The sequence below is a fragment of the Neopsephotus bourkii genome, unplaced genomic scaffold (genome assembly GCF_033783945.1).
Source record: "Neopsephotus bourkii isolate Nb327-2 ecotype Australia unplaced genomic scaffold, CSIRO-AGI_Nbou_v1 NB_268, whole genome shotgun sequence".
In the NCBI taxonomy this organism is placed as follows: Eukaryota; Metazoa; Chordata; class Aves; order Psittaciformes; family Psittacidae; genus Neopsephotus; species Neopsephotus bourkii.
Window position 1 is genome coordinate 50,957 of NW_026900777.1, and position 19,119 is coordinate 70,075.

At 40.5% G+C, this 19,119-nt stretch overlaps 2 protein-coding genes across 6 annotated transcripts in view; one reads left to right on the forward strand and one right to left on the reverse strand.

Moving 5' to 3' along the window:
- Positions 1–7,420, forward strand: part of LOC133208372 (SHC-transforming protein 3-like) — a 42,154-nt gene extending 34,734 nt beyond the window's left edge. For all 5 annotated transcript variants that reach the window (XM_061346217.1, XM_061346220.1, XM_061346218.1 and 2 more), the window contains 2 exons: positions 1,193–1,488; positions 4,451–7,420. In XM_061346217.1, coding sequence (XP_061202201.1) covers positions 1,193–1,488; positions 4,451–4,579 — 425 coding nt within the window. In that variant the 3' untranslated portion in view covers positions 4,580–7,420. The remainder of the gene's footprint in view (positions 1–1,192; positions 1,489–4,450) is intronic.
- Positions 7,421–11,736: 4,316 nt separating this feature from the next.
- S1PR3 (sphingosine-1-phosphate receptor 3) lies at positions 11,737–16,847 on the reverse strand. The gene has a single exon (XM_061346221.1). The coding sequence runs from the start codon at positions 16,048–16,050 to the stop codon at positions 14,893–14,895; it is 1,158 nt and encodes a 385-aa protein (XP_061202205.1). The 5' UTR covers positions 16,051–16,847; the 3' UTR covers positions 11,737–14,892.
- Between the last annotated feature and the right edge of the window lie 2,272 nt (positions 16,848–19,119).

The window sequence follows — 19,119 nt, forward strand, 5'->3', positions numbered from 1 at the left end:
GGAAAATTGTTTTCTTGTCTTCCAATCTTCATTAACCTTTACTAACCATTGGATCATTGAGGAAAAGTAGTATTAGAAAATGTATCACCTAGCCTTAAGTTAGTATTTTGTCAAGATAAGCACATTTGGCTCAGTGCAGAGTGCGATGAAGTGAAGACATATATAAGTTGTTTGTAAGAATCAGCTGAAGTATCAATAAGCTGTGACAGCACAGTATTTACCCAGTTCCTCTGAGCTAAATTAACCTCTCTGTGGCCCCATGCAAACATGGCTACATACACCTTGCATCTGAGCAGACTATTTAGAGCTGGTGTATTGCTCCACCATACTGTTCTGCAGATGTCCTTGCCTAAGACTAGTGGGAAAAGAATAACATCTCTTTTTAATATGCAGTAGTTGAACAGATGAAGGTCTAGCAAGGGGAAGGAGCTTCCAGGAAGTAAGTACAGCATATAATGAAGCACCGACTGACCTATTTACTGTTTCTGTAAGACTGTTCGGATCTGTAATGACACATCTTTCTATTCCACTCTACAGAAAGTAGTACTGAGTTCAGGATATAGCTGAGGTTTAAAGGATGTTTCCCCAAGGCTGATTTCAGCTAGGTAAATCACGTTAAAGGTATTAGCCTGTGTCTAAGTTGCAAAGTCCTCTTTGTAGGTGGTGGCTAGGGGTAGGCTGAGTGGTAAGATTGGCTGATTCGTTCTAGACATACCCGTGGGCTGGAGACTCAGTAATGGATTATTTTTAAATTAATATGTTATTTAAAGAGAGACCAGATATAATGAAATTGGGTAACCATATTATGCAATTTATTTGAAATGAAACTGTCTGATGTACCTGGTAAGGCAGAAAAAGAGCTCTGCCTGGTACCAGGGCATATAATTGCAACTGTTGACAATAGCCATTACCAAAATAAAAGCAGTAACTTTCAAAACCTCCTGCCAAGGTTTTCTCTGATTTTTATCAGCATCTTTCTGTGCATAACATACATTTTTAACATATTACACTCCTCAATCTCAATAAAATCCTTTGATCAGTAGGGCTAGCACTATACCTTCCCTCAGTTTTTTCATAAAAATAAAGGGATGTGGCTATAACACAAATCTAGTTAAGAATATCTGGAATATCACCATTTTTAATATGATTTATCTATGAATGATCTTGTCCTTGTTTCTGTTTCCATAACCAGAACCATTTGAAGATGCCCTCAAGAACCAAACATCTGCAGCTGCTTCGAGGAAATCCACCTCAACAGGATGCACCAGTCCTCTTTTATCCAGACAAGCTGACTGGACTGTAGCTGAAGACCTGAGTGCAGAGCCATGGTATCAAGGAGAGATGAGCAGGAAAGAAGCAGAACAGCTATTAAAGAAATGTGGAGACTTCCTTGTGAGGAAGAGTACCACGAATCCTGGCTCCTATGTGCTGACAGGCCTGCACAATGGACAAGCCAAGCATCTTCTTTTGGTGGACCCAGAAGGAACTGTAAGCACTGACTCCTCAGTAATACAGGAGGTTTCTGACAACACATTTTCCCTAAATGTATTTAATCTTACTTACAGCTTTTTTAAGAACTGATCATACTACAGCCTCGTATCTCTAGTATGCCATCACATCTCTCATTCTTTCCCTCATGCCTAGCAGAAGACCCACTGCATGATTTTTGCACATTGCAGGGAACCTTAGGGACCTGATTCCCTAACAAGGTCAAGCTTAGGCCATTGCAGTACTGTCTTAGTCAAAAGTGCATCTTAGCCACTTCTTTAGCCTTCCTGCTGGGAAGCTCCTGTTGGCTGTGCAAGTTTGGCCTGCATGCCAACATAAGCCCAGGGTTTATGTACAGGAAACTGTACTGGGGAGCTGGGGTAAACCTGCTTCAGCTCTTTGCTGCACAGGAACACCCTTGGCCAATAAAGGGACCTTCCAGGAGCAGGATGGAGAGGGCAAGGGAGCTCCAGTTTTCTGTCTGCCCGGTCCTTGTTCTGGGGAGGTTTAGTCTCATCTGAGATAATTCTTGGTTCCTGGTAGCGAAAGTGGGCAACTCCTTTTCCTCTGTTAAAGGGCAACTTTAGATGACAAGCGCCAAAGTAAATGAGAAACTCCCATAGAGGAGTTAGTCTGTTGGCATCTGTTTCAGATGAGAAACCTGTGGCAGAATTATGCTGGTCCTCCAGAGTCTGTAATGCTGTGGTGAGAAATGCCAGTGGTATTTGCTGTAATTACTTTTGCCACATGAGGCCAGTCAAAGAATGGTTTTGCGCTGTTTAGGTGTCAGCTACCTAGTCCTGGGCTTGACTGGAACATCAGCCTGGGGAACTGGCCCTTCGCCTCCTTTGCTAAACTTTTCCCAGCAGTTTGGTGACCCTGCAGCAGGGCCCCCTAGTTCTCCCTTCAACATAAACATACGAATAGCTGTTACAGGCTCCTCCAGGGAAAACACTGCTTTGTGCCATAGCAAGTGCAGGGATGCTGTCCTACCAGGAGCTCTTCTGCTCTGCTAACTGCATGAAGTACTGTGGTGGCTCCTGGGGTGTTTTCCTTCTGCAAAGGACAGAGGACTGCTTCTAAGAGCAGCAGTAATTTGCTGACGTCCTTGTGTAGGTACCTGCTTGTTCTCTGTATCTAATCCTCTCCCTCAGGCTACTTGTGATGTGCCCTTACAGCCCAAATGGCTCTGAATTTCCTTGCTCAGGAGGCACAGCTTTTCCACAGCTGTGTTTATGTTAGCTGTGCTGTCTATATGATTTGTGGGATCCTGACGCAGCTCCTGAGCAGCCCTATTTGCAACTTGTCAGAGTGGAGAGTCATCAATAAAATGCCAGTGTGTGGCCAGCCACGGCAGTGTGTCAGCAGCTTACATTTCGTCTGTGTGTCCTCAGCATGATTATTCATAATCACACAAAGGCTACCTGAGAATTCATTTCACACACAAATTACCCAGCTACATGTTACAGCTCTTCAGGGTGTGTTTTCAGAGCAGAGCTAACTGTCCAGTTTCTTCTGCTCTCATCCAGCTGACAAAAACCTCGAAAAACCCTCAAACTCTAGTTCAAGTAAAGGAAGCTTGATATGGAGGACTGCAGGATTTTTGCTGGATTTGGAATTAGGGCTTGAACTCTGGCGACTGGCAGAGCATATCACTTGTTGTGAGAAAAATCTCAGCTGAGTTAAATGCTCTGAAAATGTGTTATTCTGCATACAGATAAGGAAAGTTACTGCTGTTTTAAAGACAACTTTTCATTTTGAAAGCTTTGAATAATTACAGAAAGTGATGTTTCAATGCAGAACTGGGAGAGCCTGTTGGTTTTCTTCAGTGACTCAGCTACCTGCAGACCAAGCAGATAGCATCATTTGCCATCAAAGTTTGTTGTTTGTATTTTTATCCTGTGACATGCTCTGCTAAGTTTCTGGCAGTTTTGCTAGAATTTAATGATGAAGAGTGAAATATTCAAGAGAGGTGCCTACCACAGCATCAGCTGGCTTTGGAAATTTTTAACAAAAGTTGTTCTCTGCTTCTGAGAAAGGTTCAAGGAAAATAGATGACATGCCTCACTTCAGAGCAGTGCTTACAGGCTTTTGCTTGAGGCAGTGTAGAGCCATCTCAATACAAAGCTTTACTGCAGCATGACATTTGTTAGAGAGGACTTCTGATCGGCAAATGGAAGCTGTATGACTAGCTAGTTTTAAACAAAGGTAGGAAATGTTTTGTGAAGATGTGGTTAAATAATTAAAGATTGTTTTTTGTAATATAGATTAGTTTTTGGTCAGTCCTGATAACTTTGACTGTTTTACCTTGCAAAATGAATTTCCTCTTGTCATGGGTATAATAATTTGCTTAGCAGGATGGTGGTGAAGAAGGCTGGTAAACGGGCTAGAAAAATTATGTCCCCTGCCTTGGAGTGTTTTGCTTTTAAAGGCATAGTGGTGTACCATGTAGCATGGGGCAAACCTGAGCCAAGCACATGTGGTGGCTGGATCCCTTTCAGGGAAAGGAATTTTCTAGCACTTGAAGAGGAAGGAAAGCAAAAAGATGCTGAGGCACATGGGGAAGCTGGGTTGTGGCTTCTCTGGAAGGACAACTTTTTCTAATGAAAAAGGTGAAAACACTTAAAGGGAGCAGGTGGTCTCTTGAAGAGGAAAATCTGATCTAAAACCCCAGCTTATAGCAAAACAAAATGTTGTGCAGAAAGTTTTCAAGTAGATCTATTCAAAAAGAGTAATAGAAGTAGACTGGCCCATAGGTAGCATGCAAAATATCTGTTTGGAGAAAATAGAGGGAGTAAGAGACAAAAACTCCAGAAATGCCAAATTTCTATTGATTTTGGTAGGAAAGGGATCAGTCTGTAAAACATGGTAAATTGTGACATCTTAGAGAATTTTAGTGTGAAGTTAGGAGAAAAAGTATTTTGCTCTTTAATTTATCTTCTTGCATCCTTTTTTTTTTAAGGTTCGCACAAAAGATCGTGTCTTTGACAGCATAAGTCATCTCATCAATCACCATCTCGAGAATAATTTGCCAATAGTTTCTTCTGGGAGTGAGCTCTGCCTGCAGCAGCCTGCTGAGAGGAAGTACTGACTCCAGATAACTATTTTAGGTTTTGTAATTTGTAAGCTATAACAGGTAGAAATTGCAGATCTGAAAAAAAACCCATGTAATTAAAAAAATTATGGATATTCACATATGTTTCATCAATATGTTTTCTTTAGGTTTAAGAAGCCCCATTTCACATGGTACACTTGAAAATTCTCAATGCTTTATGTAGACATGAAGTCACAGCAGAAGGCTTTATTAAAAAGTAATTTAAATGAAATTGTTCGGATTCCCTGATGTGAATATTGATAGTGTATATATACACATTATGTATATAAATACAATATATATTTATATTTTTTAAGTCAGTCTGTTGATGGTATAGAACCATCTTCTGCGTCATGTGTTTCTACCAGAAGAAAAATTCCAGTTGTAATTGTTCAGGTAAAAATGGAATTCATCAGTCTCATTTTCTTAAGGAGTATTGGGAATCTTATTTCTGCTTTTACCTAAGAAGCACAACTATGGGGATCACAAGTGGATTATGCTGGTTAGCCATGGAAGGAGTCTGAATTCAGCAATTAGTATTCCAACTCAGAAATTTAGCATAAAATGGTTTTTAAAAGCATTATTCAGTGTCACTGATCATTTTCTCTTTCTGATGTCAAGTTTGAATTCTTATATGATGCTACTCAAAACATTTGTATCTCGCTTTAACAATGATTTTGTGTGATCTCTCTGTGTATAAAATGTGTGCATTTGATTTTTCTAATGATAATATAACAATATTCAGTAACTTTAGTTTATTAATTTGAGTGCTAAAGCTATTTATAAATAGTTCTCTGCTTATAGTGAAGATCTAGGTGTCCTTGACTACCAGTCTCCAATGAGGTGTTACATACCAATTAGGCAAGTTCAAATAACTTGTGTTTAATCGGTTTAGTACAAGATGTACATGGTTGTTCGGAGACATAACTGAAAAATCTTTGCTTCTTATAAATAGTGAAAACTATCATGGCTCAGTGGCCATTTGCATCTACCTACCAAAACCTTCACTTTGGCCTTCAACAAGTGATAGGTATTGCAAATATACTGTTTTTCTGTAAATATCAAGTTGAAAAAACACATGTACTAAAGATGCATTTCTAGCAAAAATGTCCTTGGCTTTTGGTACTGGGAAAGGTTTTTAGAAAGATTTGTACTCTTCAAATGCAAACACTACATGAAGTTATTTTCCTATTTACAAAGCTTATCAAAAGCCAAATTCAATAGATATAGTTCCTATAAAGACAAAGTTTGTGCCAGAGTAAGGATTTAGCCTTCAGTATTCCAAGGTTGTCTCTAGCACCAGTATCTCAAATCAGATCTTCAGACCTGATTCATAAAGGCTGTGACTCAGCAGGGTAAGTCTAGGTTAAGCACCTGCCTTCCTTGAAGTAGTCAATACTTAAATCTACTTAAAATTAGATTTGGTTTTCAGAATTTGCTCAGTTTAAAAATTTCTCAGATTACAAGCAAACTGACTGAAGGAGTCATTCAGGTAGGATCCTCTTATTAAAATTCTGATATATTTTGCCTATACCTTCTGTTTTGAAATATAGTGAAGTAGCAACTTGGGAAGTTTGGTTTTGCTTGATCTCAAGAGCAAAAATGATTGAGGTACCTAAGACAAATCATATGAGCAGTGAATAAAAATACACTTTTTAATTCAAGACATTCAGAAGCCAAACTATGACATTAGTGAACCAAATGCTTGTGATTAATTTTATTGTGAATACTAATTAGTTGTTATTTCTAGATCTGGGTGGGACCTGAGAGCAAAGGAATGAAATTAAATGCTGCATTGCAACCCAAATTAATATGGTGCTGAGGTTAGTGGAATTCTTACATTTGGGTTGTCCTTTTACCAGGTTGGAAATTGAAAGGGAACATGAGAAGATCTTATACCCAAAGCAGTACTCATCAAAACTACTTTATTTAAGAGCATCCATACCTCACCATATTCTAGCTTCAAGTGTATCAGTTGCCACCATTTCTGTCATGTATAATATTTGTCATATCATGCTCCCATCTCTCTATAGCCGTGTCCTGGAAAGTGTTTAGTGTGATATCACTAACTATAGGAGAAGACCTCTTTTTTACTTTGAATGTTGTGTATCACTTCAGTAAGAATCAGATGCCAAACCCCCTTAGGTGCCTTCAAAAATCCCACCTGCTGCCTATGTCAGTTTTAGATTCCTAAATACCCTGTCAGTGTATGCCTGGAAGAATGTGACAAGATAGGGGTGTATGAATGAAGGCACTAAATATACACAGAAATAACAATCTAAATTTTTTTACCATCTTTAATAACTTAGCAGCCACTTAGCTGCATGTTTTGGAAATTAAAGCAGGTGGCAAGGAGACACAAAGTGAAACAGCTTGACAGAAATATTTAATTCCCCAGACTACCTTTCACAAACTCTGCCTCCAGGAAAATGTGGCTATTTTAAGCTGCTCTGTCAGCACAGCCAATTTGCCCAGCTCACCATGCGCATTGATGATGCAAATGTTATACGTAGCTTAATCAGATGAACTTTGGCCCTAGGTAATGGTAGTGCCTTTCGCCTGTGACAATGCCTCTCCTGCCACAATGGTCCAGCAGATCCTGTCTGGCTAGATGTGATGATCCAGAGGCTTTTCTAAGTCACTGAGAACCAAATGATCTCAAAGCTGCCAAGGAAGAAGGGGCATGTGGACCAATCAATTCTCCTTTTGTGGATCCTGCCATTCTTCTATGTCACTGTTACTCTGGTAGGTTTGGCTTTTCCCTATATGAAAATGGCATAAAAAATGCACAGACATTTGGATAGCAGTTCCAAACCTGTTTTTGTTACAGCTCAACAACAGCTAGAGAGGCAGGGCTCATTTTTATGAAAAACCATTTAAGAGACAGCAATTTAAGAGAAGTTATGAGATGGGCTCAAATGCTGTGCAGTTGGCTGAAAACCAGACTGCTGACAGCATAATAATTTGAGCCTTTTAATGTTTATCTTTGGTTCTGAGTCCCCTCACCTTTTGCTTTTACTCTTTTTTATGCAATCCAAAAGGCTGGACACTTGCTGGTGGTAATTCAGTACTGTGACTTTAAGAAGGGGGATTTTACTTGAATGAACAAATTTACTAGAGGCAATAGAAATCTATTGTGTTTAGACAATATTATGGTATCCTTTGATTTTTCCCAGGTGAGAGCTGAGCAGTCAGAAATGAAACTGAATATCCTGCAAGACTGACTACACTGATTTTGAGTAGTATCTGATTATCAGTTTTGATTCCAGCTTTGTTGCAACTATGTGAATTCTGGGCAATGAAAACACATTCAATTCCTCCAAAGAACTTTCAGGAGTGAACCAAATGCTTCTGATTAATTTTATTGTAGGTCTAGAATGAATACTAGGATAATAAAAATTTCCAGCGTGACTGGCAGTGGTAGGCTGGATATTGAGGTACAGTTGTGTTCTCAAACTTTCAGTTACTTCAGAAGCACAGAAACCTCAAAGGTAGAAAATGTGATTTGAAAACCGAATTACCTTCTGACTTCAGTGTGTGTTTGCTCAGAGTGAGGACTCCCCAGGTTTCCTTCCCTAAAAAAGGATGTTCAAATTGGCCATGCCCGGTTGGAGACTATAAGAGGAGATAGAATTTCCATGGCTTACTGCCTGCCTCCCTGCCCAGGGCTTTGCATACACAGTGAGGATAGAAGGTTATACAGTAGCTTCCCCCCGCATCTTAGAGAGTTCACAATGGGAGGTGATACTTGTTCTGCCAGGAACCTCTGACACACATGTTCAGTAAAAGCTTGAACAAAGGACATAGTCTTGGGACCAGGATTTGAGTGCAAAACTCACACTGTCACCAGAAGAAAATGTTTACTAACAGTGTGGCAAATGTCACCTGCCAGCACTAGATTTTCTATATCCTGGGTTCATTCTTTTTATCCTCTGTAGAATAATATCTCACATCTCATCATCGTGGTCTCTAGGCATCATGTTGTACAGTAAGGTTTGGAGAATTTAAAAAATCATATACCACGGTGTGATTGCTGCAGGCACATGAAGTGCCAGATGCCAGCTACAATGTATTCATAATAGAATTGATGCATATTCAGGTATTTGTAAGTAGCAAATGCTCCATTTGAAAACTTGCAGTTTTGCAGCCTCGAGGAAATTTGCAGCTCTAAAGGGGAAATTTGGAACTTGTGAATGCTCTAAAAAAAGGTTACAAATCCTGTTTTCAAGCCTTTGTTCTTAGCATCCAAAGTCTGTCTGAAGTGGTAGAACCAAGAATTTATATTAAGTAAATCATATTTGCATAAACAAAGGCTAAGCTGAAGTAACAGACATACTTCCCTTTTTATCTCTCAGACATTTTCAAAGTATGTCTGCATAAAATCCAAATTCAGGTTTACTTTAGTCTATGTCAAAAATAGGTTGATTTGCATGGTCTTCTTGCTTGAACCTAGGGTTGCACTCTCCACAAATCTATGCTTGCTCAAAGCTGTCAGGAGATGGGGAAATTCCCAGTAAGAGCTTTGTGCTCAGCTGTACTTACTCTACTAACTCACACGCAGTGTCTGTGGACCTTGCTCACATCTGCATTTGATGCAGCTGGGATGAGGGCAGGCCTGTGGAAAAGATAACATGGACAAATTGCCTGCAGTTAACCAGAGGCTTGGATAGGGGGTGGAAAGCTGTCTTGGTAGAGAAAGCCCCAGGGATAAGAAATGTGAAAACTGGAAACACGAGCCAATAGGCACATAAGCAACTAAAGGGAACTGCAAAATACCCAAGCAATGACTACTGCACATCTTTTTGGGACACATATGTTGATAGGACCTGATCTGTTTTTCTGCATACTCCAACATAAGCATCTTGTATGGCTTCCACTGAGAAAAAGTGGGGCATTTTTTTTGTCTCAGTAAGGGGGCTGAGATTTTAGAGCTGCATATTTCTAGCAAAAGTACCACATGAACAGTGTTTAAACCTTTTTTTTGACAACAGAACAGGCCATGGAAACCAAAGCAAGGAAAAAAAAAGCTAAAGCTGGGTGACTCATTCTGCTACCCCACTTCGTAAGAGACAGCATGGATGACTCAGAAAAGGAAGGTAGCCTCAGATTTGAGATTAAGATGCAGATCTACATTTTATGCAACTGTCATGAAGGTAAAATAACATACAGGTCAAATGACAAGTTTTTCCAGCAGTCCTCCTTTACCTTTCCTTGAGGCAAAACCCACCGAACACACCTGGGCATCTACTCATGCCAAACAAGCAAAATTTTATTAACTGAAGAATGTAAAGATTATAATTGGTATATATTTGTGTCCTTTGTGGCTGAATTAGTGTGGTAATTGCTTCTCAGTAAAGTCCTGCAGACTTAAACCTCAAAAGAAGCCAGGTTTCTCCTTTTGAGGTAAATGTTTTTCTTTGCATTGTGTGGCCAGCAACAACAGAACAAAAAAAAAATGGCTATTTTGCTGTGAAAGGGAGTTTGACTGTACTTTTTTTATTTATTAATATTTGTTACTTTTAGAAACATTTTTAACTGAGAATTGCAGAAAAAAATAATGTATGTGGAAATATTGTGATTGTTTATATTCCCAGCCACTTTTGTGACTCTCAAGCTCTTGCCTGTCTGCTGATTGTGGTATTCTGGCTATAGAGGCAAATTTTGCCGCTGAGGAAGTCCTTGAGCAACGGAATTTTGAATATAAGTGTTATACAACTGTTTTCTCATTATTCAGTTTGTATAAGATTAACCAAAGTAATAAAATAATCAGCACTACTGTCAGATTGAAATGCATGCAAAGTGAGCTTGAGTCTTTTCTCCTATGCCTATTTTTTTTTTTGTTTTGGTGTGGTTTGTTTGTTGTTGGTTTTTTGGGGGGGGTTGTGTGTTTTGGGGTTTTTTTATTTACCTGAAGGAATGCTCATTTTGTAGCAGAATAAATTAAATTCTACAAAATTAACCTGGATATTGAATATTTATAAGTCAAGGAACTGCTTGTCTTGGTAGAAACAGGATAAAAGTTGTTCGAGGACCAAACAGCACATGAGGAGTTTGACCTCAATTACACATTACACCAAAGGAGCTCTACTTACCTTGGCAAAGGCAACACTAGTCTCCATGAGTTCAACAGATACCATTTTCACGATGAAAGTAATTGCTTGTACAGGCACTCTTTGTGGGCCAGATGAAACTGTCTCCTGAAAAGTTAGGTTTTGTGCTTGGCACACTGAACAGGTGAGGGTAGCCGAGGGTAGCCAAGGGTAGCTCACTCCATGAAGGATGAATGCAAGGACAAGCTACATGCAAAATCAAGTATTTAGTGGATTGTGGAGGCGAGAAAGGCTCTACATCAGAAGGGCACTTAGCTGGATTGATATCTCCAAAATTGCCTTCCTTCACCACCAAATCTCCTTGTAAAAGCCCTTCCCTCTTGCCTGATTGAAAAGTCAATCCTGGGGTTGCCCTGAGAAGTCATATTGCTCTCAGGAAGAATAAATGCAGGTCTGAAGGCAGCATGGGTGCCAGGACACCTCTGCATGCCTCTGCATGGCATCTCCATGCCACTCCATGGGAGACCTGTTGTGGTTTAAGTCCAGCTGGTAACTCAGAACCATACAGCCGCTCACTCATTCCCCCTCTTCTTGTCACCCCGCTCCTGGAAGGATGGGCCTTAGGGTTGCTGCAAGCCTCCCAGCTAATGGTGGCCAAGCAGAAACCCCTGGTCACTGCTGCTGTGCCTGCCTGCCACGAGAAGGCAATACCCCCAGCACAGGACAGCCATGGAGTTCACAGCTTCCCTCTAAGTCAAGGGTCTGTGCCACCTTGGTTGTGTTGGTGGCACTACCCAGAGTGGATGCCAGCACATCTCGCGACACCCTAAATACAGCCTCTCCTTGTAAAATGTGCCTTCCCAGGGGAGCCTCTGTGAGCGGTGCTACTGGAGCAGACAGCCCTCGGAGCAGGTGAGCCCAGGGACTGAGTCCACTCCCAGTAAAGCAGGGCAAAGCCTCCCTCTGATTCAGGGACAGTGGAAACAGAACCTACCACCTTTGACTGCATGGCATTCCCATAGGCACAACAGTGTGAAAGTGCACATTTTCCACAGAAAGCCTAAGCCATCTTCAAAGTTCTTTGAAAAACAATTGCCACACAACTTTGGTTTAAAGGTTTAAGATTTAATTAAAAGTTTTCAAAATGTTTATGGTACCTAATGAGTTGAAAATGCTCTGCAAGACTGCTGGCAATAAAAGACTCTTGGAAAGACTCTTGTGAAAGCTTTTTTTTTTCTCCTTAAGTGCTTTGATTTGCATTTCTTTTGTAATCCAGAATATAAATAAATATTCCAATTCATGAAATAATACAAAATACCTCCTTTGTAGCTTTTGCTCTGCATAAAACCAACTGCAAAAGGGAGACCTAATTCAGTTTCTTGCATGCTCAAATCACTGTAGATGATGAAAAGCTTGGATTCTAGAATGTATTTTGAAGAATTTTCTAGTATTTTAGGGTGAAATGAGCTATTCTCCATCCTTCACAGCTTCGAGGATAGGATATCTTCCTGATTGCTATGGTCCACTGCTGTTAAGCCCTTGACTTGGTCCTACTTAAAAATTTTGCTCAGAAATGTCCCAGAAGCTGTGCTTTACCTAACAGTCTTAAGTGGGTACATCCCACTGTGACATATATCCACAACGGTCTCTTTAGTCCTAAATATTCAGTAAGTTATACTATCACTGTTACATGTGAACCTGTGATTCTTAGGAGCCTGCTTCAAGTACAGCAGGGTAGTGAACTAATAAAATATCCCCACAGCTCCAAAATAAGAGAAGAAAATCAAAGCAGAGTGAAAGATTTTTGCACTGACATGCAATCACATGGCCTCCAACAGTGAAGTCTGCTTGCATTACTTGTACCTTGCATCAACTCTGACAATAGCTAAGGCTAGACTCTGGATGTTAAAACTAACTTTTATGTGCATGTTTTTGGACTTTGACTATTAAAGTTGTTCTTCTTTTTTTCACCTAAGCAGTGAGAACTGCATAACATCCTTGTTGGTTTGGGGTCAGCCACAATGTTTTCTCAAACCGTTGCACTGCTAAGGCCTTTCTGCTCTACAATAGCAGGGAATGCTGCCATGTGCCACCACCTCGTGCACTAACACTTAGAAGTATACAAATATTTTAGCTGCAGCTTTCAAAGACACAGCTTCAGTGGAGAACTTCGACACTGAAAATACAGCCAGGTAGCACTATAAGATCTAAAAAACTAAGCAAGCCATGGCAATGCAAATGTCAGCTCTTTTTCACAAAGCTACAGAGATGCTGACCCAGCCCTGTATCTGCAGTTCAGTTATACCACGCTTAGCTTAGCTTTTTCTTCTTAAGTAAGTGCACCACTTTTCAACATTTTTAGTAGAAATTATATCATATTTAATATTCTTTTTCACAGTTATTTCAAATAGTTTTCTTTTGTTCTTACACCTAACAGCATAAAACATTTACAAGCAAACTGTTAACTTGTAAAAGATAATCACAACGCAAACCTCTAAACTTAATTTCATTCTTTAAAATGAAAGGCTTTTGCTACATATATTATACATTGTACATACTTGGAAAGACTAATGCTGCTGCTTTAAATGATTAAGACCGGAGTAAATCCAAGGGTGAGCTCTTCCAAGCTGTGCAGGCTGTGTATTAAAAAGCCTCAACTACTTATTGTGCATAAGGCAAGGTGTGGTTTGAGACATTAAACACAAATCCTTGAAAGAGCCTAATAAATTTAGATGCTTACATTCCTACTGAAAGACAATGGAACCAGTCTCAGAATTCCCCATCAACATCCACCGAAGCCTCCAGCCATAACGCATGATTGATGGAACTATCATGGGCCACTTCCATGGGGACCTGAAACAAGATGTTTATGAAGTATGAATGGCTTTAGGTCTCAGGGAATCCCTTTGATCCTGAACACCATCCTGTACTGAGGCTGGTAAGACACTGATGAACCATAAAGTTGCATTCATACAGGTTTCTCGGGAGCAGCCTCTCAAAAGAACAAGTCTGGGGCTCCAGGTCTTCAAACCAAACAGGCTTTCATTCCATATCCAAGGCAGGGTCAGATATAAAGGGAGATACGCCCTTCAGCATGATCCTGTTGTACCGCATCTTCACTCTCGTATCTGCAAAAGTGCCTGGAGACAGTAGAAGCGCAGGGTTCCACTGCCTGAAAACGGGATCTTGTCCCACTGTCTGAAGTCCTTTCCAAGGAGAATTTCTAATGCATTCCCATGCTGTGGTAGTGCCTGGAGAGAACAGAAGGAACGCCACAGGAACCCGTTGTGGTTCACTGTTTACTGAAATGATACGTCTCTGTTTCAGAACTACAGAATCTCAGCTCAGGTAGTGCATTCACAATGTACACAGGTTTACATAGGTTTGCCATACATTTATAAATACATTGTACATAGAAAGTAAAATATATGCATTGAAACAGTACATACACTTGATACATATGTATAGTCACATTTTAACTACTTTAAATAGTGAATGTATATAGCCTCTCTCCGTGGTTATTTACTACTGTTTGTTTAAAATAAGTTGTGAAATGCCACAGTGACAACTGTCATGTTGTCTTTCACTAAGCATGAAAAGTCTGAATAACAGTGAAAAAATTAAAAATACTGCAGTGATATGACATGTTAAAAGCTCCTGTCAGTTAACAGCTACTACTTCATTTCAAATATCCCCATTGAAACACATCTATTTGTATAATCCGTCACTCTACACTGTATACTGCAATACAATGTTTAGCATAGTGTAAACTTTTACCAAACGATGACTTTTTAAGTAAGGAATTGTACAAATATACAGCTATTTATGCCACATACACATAAGGCCATTAACATAACAGCAAGATACATATAAAGAACTATAATCACCAACATACGTAATGAGCTTCTCTCCCAGTCAGCAATCATTTTCCAATCGTCATCAGTGTTTAGTGAATGCTTAAATTTCTAACAGGTTTTGTTGATCTCTTGCAAGATCAGGCTGTACAAATGCAATGGCATCATGATGCACAGTATATCATTATATGTCCATGGACTCTGTCCTGGCTGTTGGGTAGAATGAAAGGGTTTTTCTGCATTGGGTGTGTTACTGAATGCGCACCCAAAGCAAATGATTATTGATAAACACGTTCTCAAAGTTAAATAAATGGTTAGTGTTTTCCCCTGTGACTTAAGTGCACTACAACCACACTTGTAGTTTAAATCTAAAACCCACAGAAATATACTTGTCTCAAGGAGTCCTTTACTTACATATGTTTCCATTGTGAAATGAAAATTCATTTTTCTCAGCGATACATGACGGAATTTTTTTTGGTGGGAAATCCTCCTTTGGCTTCTGGGCATTGCTGCTGCTGGATTTACTTCTACTGTGATCTGGCGTGGGCGGAACAGGCAAAGATCTGGACGCCTTGGATTTCACCAGGCAGCCACAAACAAGGCGAAAGAAAGCCCGACGCATTTCCTTACTGGCCAGAGTGTAGATGATGGGGTTCATTGCAGAATTGATAACCGCCAAAGCAATAAACCAGTTGGCTTTGTACAAGATAGAGCACTCCCTGACTTTGCAGGCCACATCGATGAGGAACAGGATGAACAGCGGAGACCAACAGGCAATGAAAACACTGACAACGATCACAACAGTCCTAAGGAGTGCCATGGACCGCTCCGAGTTACTGTGGTTAGTGACATTACGACTGCTGGACTTTACCAGGATGTAAATACGGGCATAAAGGATGACGATGGCAACCAAAATGGCTATGAAGATACTAATGCAGAACACAACGTACTTCTTGGAGTAGAGAGGCAAAATTGTTGAGCAGTCTGGTAAGTTGTTTATACAGTTCCAGCCGAGGATGGGTAAGGCACCCAAGGAAATTGAAATAAGCCAGCAGGTACCAATGAGAAGGAACACTCTGTATTTCTTATTTGCGTCGTAAGGCCTCATTTTAATCATGGTCAAATGGCGCTCAATAGCTATTGCTAGAAGGCTGAAAGTAGAGGCTCCCAGGGCAACAAACATGCTGCCTTCCCTAATGAACCAGATTGTGGAGGACAAGCTCAGAGTTTTCTTCCCAGACATAAGAATGTTTACTTTGTAAACAACTCCAGCTAGAAGATCACAGAGAGCTAGATTGCCTATAAAAAAGTACATGCGGTTGTGAAATTTATTGTTTTTCCATATGGCAATCAACACCATCAAGTTTTCCAGGACTATGAAACTACACAGGATCAGAAATGCAACAGTGGGCAGGTCTATGTTATCTGTTGCCTTTTCCCTTAAAATAAGCTTTCCTGTGTAATTATAATGCAGTACAATCAGAGAGTCCATCTCTTCATTTCCTTGAGGGCTGACAAGAGCATCAGCTGGCTCGGTAACTGCTGCCATCATTTGTTTGACCATGCTGGACTTCTCTTCTTTAGTATCACAAGAACTCAGTTTCGATAACTTTCCACAAGAGGGAGATCAAGCCACGCTCCTCCAAGCACTCCTCTGGGCAGGCGGTGTGGATCCCCAGCTAGAGCCACCTTTGCATATTAATCTGGGAGACTGGCTCCCAAACCAGGCTCTGAAAATAAAATCAAAAGATGCAACATAAATCTCACTGTCCTCCCATGTCACTCATGGCCCATGCGGGTGCTCGAGCTGCAACATACACTCAAGAGGCAAAATGGGTGCTGGCTATGATGGGGCAGCAAGGTCTAGCATTGCTGCATGCTTATCAAGACAGCTGTGGGTAAGCTGTCTGCCATGCTCTTCACAGATGCAGCTCAGCTCCAGAAATGTGAGGACAATGTGGAGAACTGCTCATTGGTGTTTTCCCCTACAAAATTTCCAGGCTGCAAAAATGCAGAGGAGTGGTGAGAAGGATTAGCAAACAGTTACAGCAAGCCCCAGCATGCACAGCAACTAGCTCACTCCTTCTCAAAAGGACCTAACTGTATGTGATGCTATCAAAAGCACCAGGTTAAACTCACTGCTTTCTAAGCTTATTCTTGTTCCCCATGCAGACTTAAGGTAGCAAAGACCCTGAGAAAGTTGGTGTCAAGTCTTGATGCCAATCTGCATGATACCAATGCCTAAAATAACTACTTGCCGCTAATGGTACAAAATGATGCTATTAATGATTAAGGAGATCCTCTGAAGGCCAGACATCATAAAATCAATCCTACTTCCTATTCAAATTAGTTAGATTTCTTCTGCCCCTTTTAAAATAAACACAGCAAGTCCCATCTTTGTAAGTATTGCTTGTACGTTTTGTTTTTCTTTTTGCTTTGCATGCCTCTACAAGACATACATTTAACGTTACGGATATTTTTTAATAAAAGAAGAGTTATAACAACTGGAATTGTCCTTCTCAGTTTACTTCTGCTCTTCTTTAAGCTATGACTTAGATTGACTGAAGTGTTTTCCTACAGATTTTGGTAGGTAGCATTTTCACAGCAGATCCTCCTGGTTGTCTTTTTCCATTGCCATATATAAACATCAGAAGAGATCTACACAGCTTTGTAAAAGTATCAGATGATGTCAGAAGAACTCACTGTTTTACCAGAAATGTTCGTTTAGTTGCTGCATACTCCACTGAGAATCAGTGCTTATGCCCCAATGTATGTACTAAGGATGAATGGACAGCCAGTTTTTCAGACTGGTAAACAAACCAGGATAAGGATCAGGATGAGGTGAAAATTGGTTCAATGTGAGCCAAATCTGTAAAGATTTATTTATTTATTTTTCTTTTTATGGGAAAGGTTAGAAAATAAAAAGTTGTGCTAGATGGCAGAACACTTTCCACTGGCCCCAAAAGTTTAGGGAACCTTTTAGGAGCTAGAGCTCCTGACCTTACGTTTTATTTACTTACAGGTCACAAGCATTTCCCAAACACAGGGCTTGGAACTAGGTGATCCTTAAGGTCCCTTCCAACACACACCATTATAGAATCATAGAATAGTTAGGGTTGGAAAGGACCCCAAGATCATCAAGTTCCAACCCCCTGCCATGGGCAGGGACACCTCGCTCTAAACCATATCACCCAAGGCTTCGTCCAACCTGGCCTTGAACACTGCCAGGGATGGAGCATTCACAACCTCCTTGGGCAACCTATTCCAGTACCTCACCACCCTCACAGGAAAGAATTTCCTTCTTATATCCAATCTAAACTTCCCCTGTTTAAGTTTTAACCCATTACCCCTTGTCCTACCACTACAGTCCCTAATGAAGAGTCCATCCCCAGCATCACTATATGCCCCCTTCAGATACTGGAAGGCTGCTATGAGGTCTCCACGCAGCCTTCTCTTCTCCAGGCTGAACAGCCCCAACTTTCTCAGCCTATCTTCATATGGGAGGTGCTCCAGTTCCCTGATCATTCTTGTGGCCCTCCTCTGGACTTGTTCCAACAGTTCTATGTCCTTTTTATGCTGAGGACACCCAGAACTGCACACAGTACTCCAGGTGAGGTCTCACGAGAGCAGAATAAAGGGGCAGGATCACCTCCTTTGACCTGCTGGTCATGCTCCTTTTGATGCAGCCCAGGATATGGTTGGCTTTCTGGGCTGCAAGCGCACACTGATGGCTCATGTTGATTTTCTCATCGACAAGCACCCCCAAGTCCTTCTCCGCAGGGCTGCTCTGAATCTCTTCTCTAAGATACTATAATTCTATATACAGGTTTCTTAAGATCACAAAACCATGTTCTGTTCCAGCACTCTGTTTTGGGCACTTGAAAGTGAGAGATGAATTTCTAAGTGCCTTCTTGAAGAAGGAAGGAGCAAACCATGTCCCACCATAACCCACACTCATCCTTGTGTTTTCTTATGCTCCCTTTTCCTGGGTTATCTCCATCAGAAAATAAGTAATCTGACAAAAGCCTACAGGTGAATTGACTTGAATTTTTTAGTGCATGCAGGATGTTTTATAATTATTTTCTGAGAAAATAATTTACCATTTACCCATTGTTATAATTTTCATCATCATTGTAATTATTATTATTTCCCCATTCTAGCTCTTAGGTGCAAGCCATTTTGCTGAACAGACCCACTGGAAAAGACATATTACCCAAAAAACTGCAGCTGTTGCTTTGTGTCCTCAGTGTCAGCAATCACCTCATTAATTTCCCATGAGCAGAACTGGGCCCTCGAGTTTTGGACCTCATTTCTGAAGCATGGTAACAGTGAAGCTCTTCAACAGAATAACTTCACCTCAGCTAAGGTTCAATCTAATTATAATTCAGCTATAATCTGCACACTGTTATCACATAAACTATCACACTCTTACATTGTATTAGCTTACAACAAAATGCCACTGTGTTCATATCAATTGCAAGTACTTTTAGTTGTAAAATAAACGATTACGTTCGACTAGGAAAGTATTTGCTAATGATAGTTCAACTAGCTATACTCACCAGACTGTCTGATGGCTGCCTGTCGGAACTATAATCAATCATAGTCATATCATTTAAGAGTACCGAATACAACA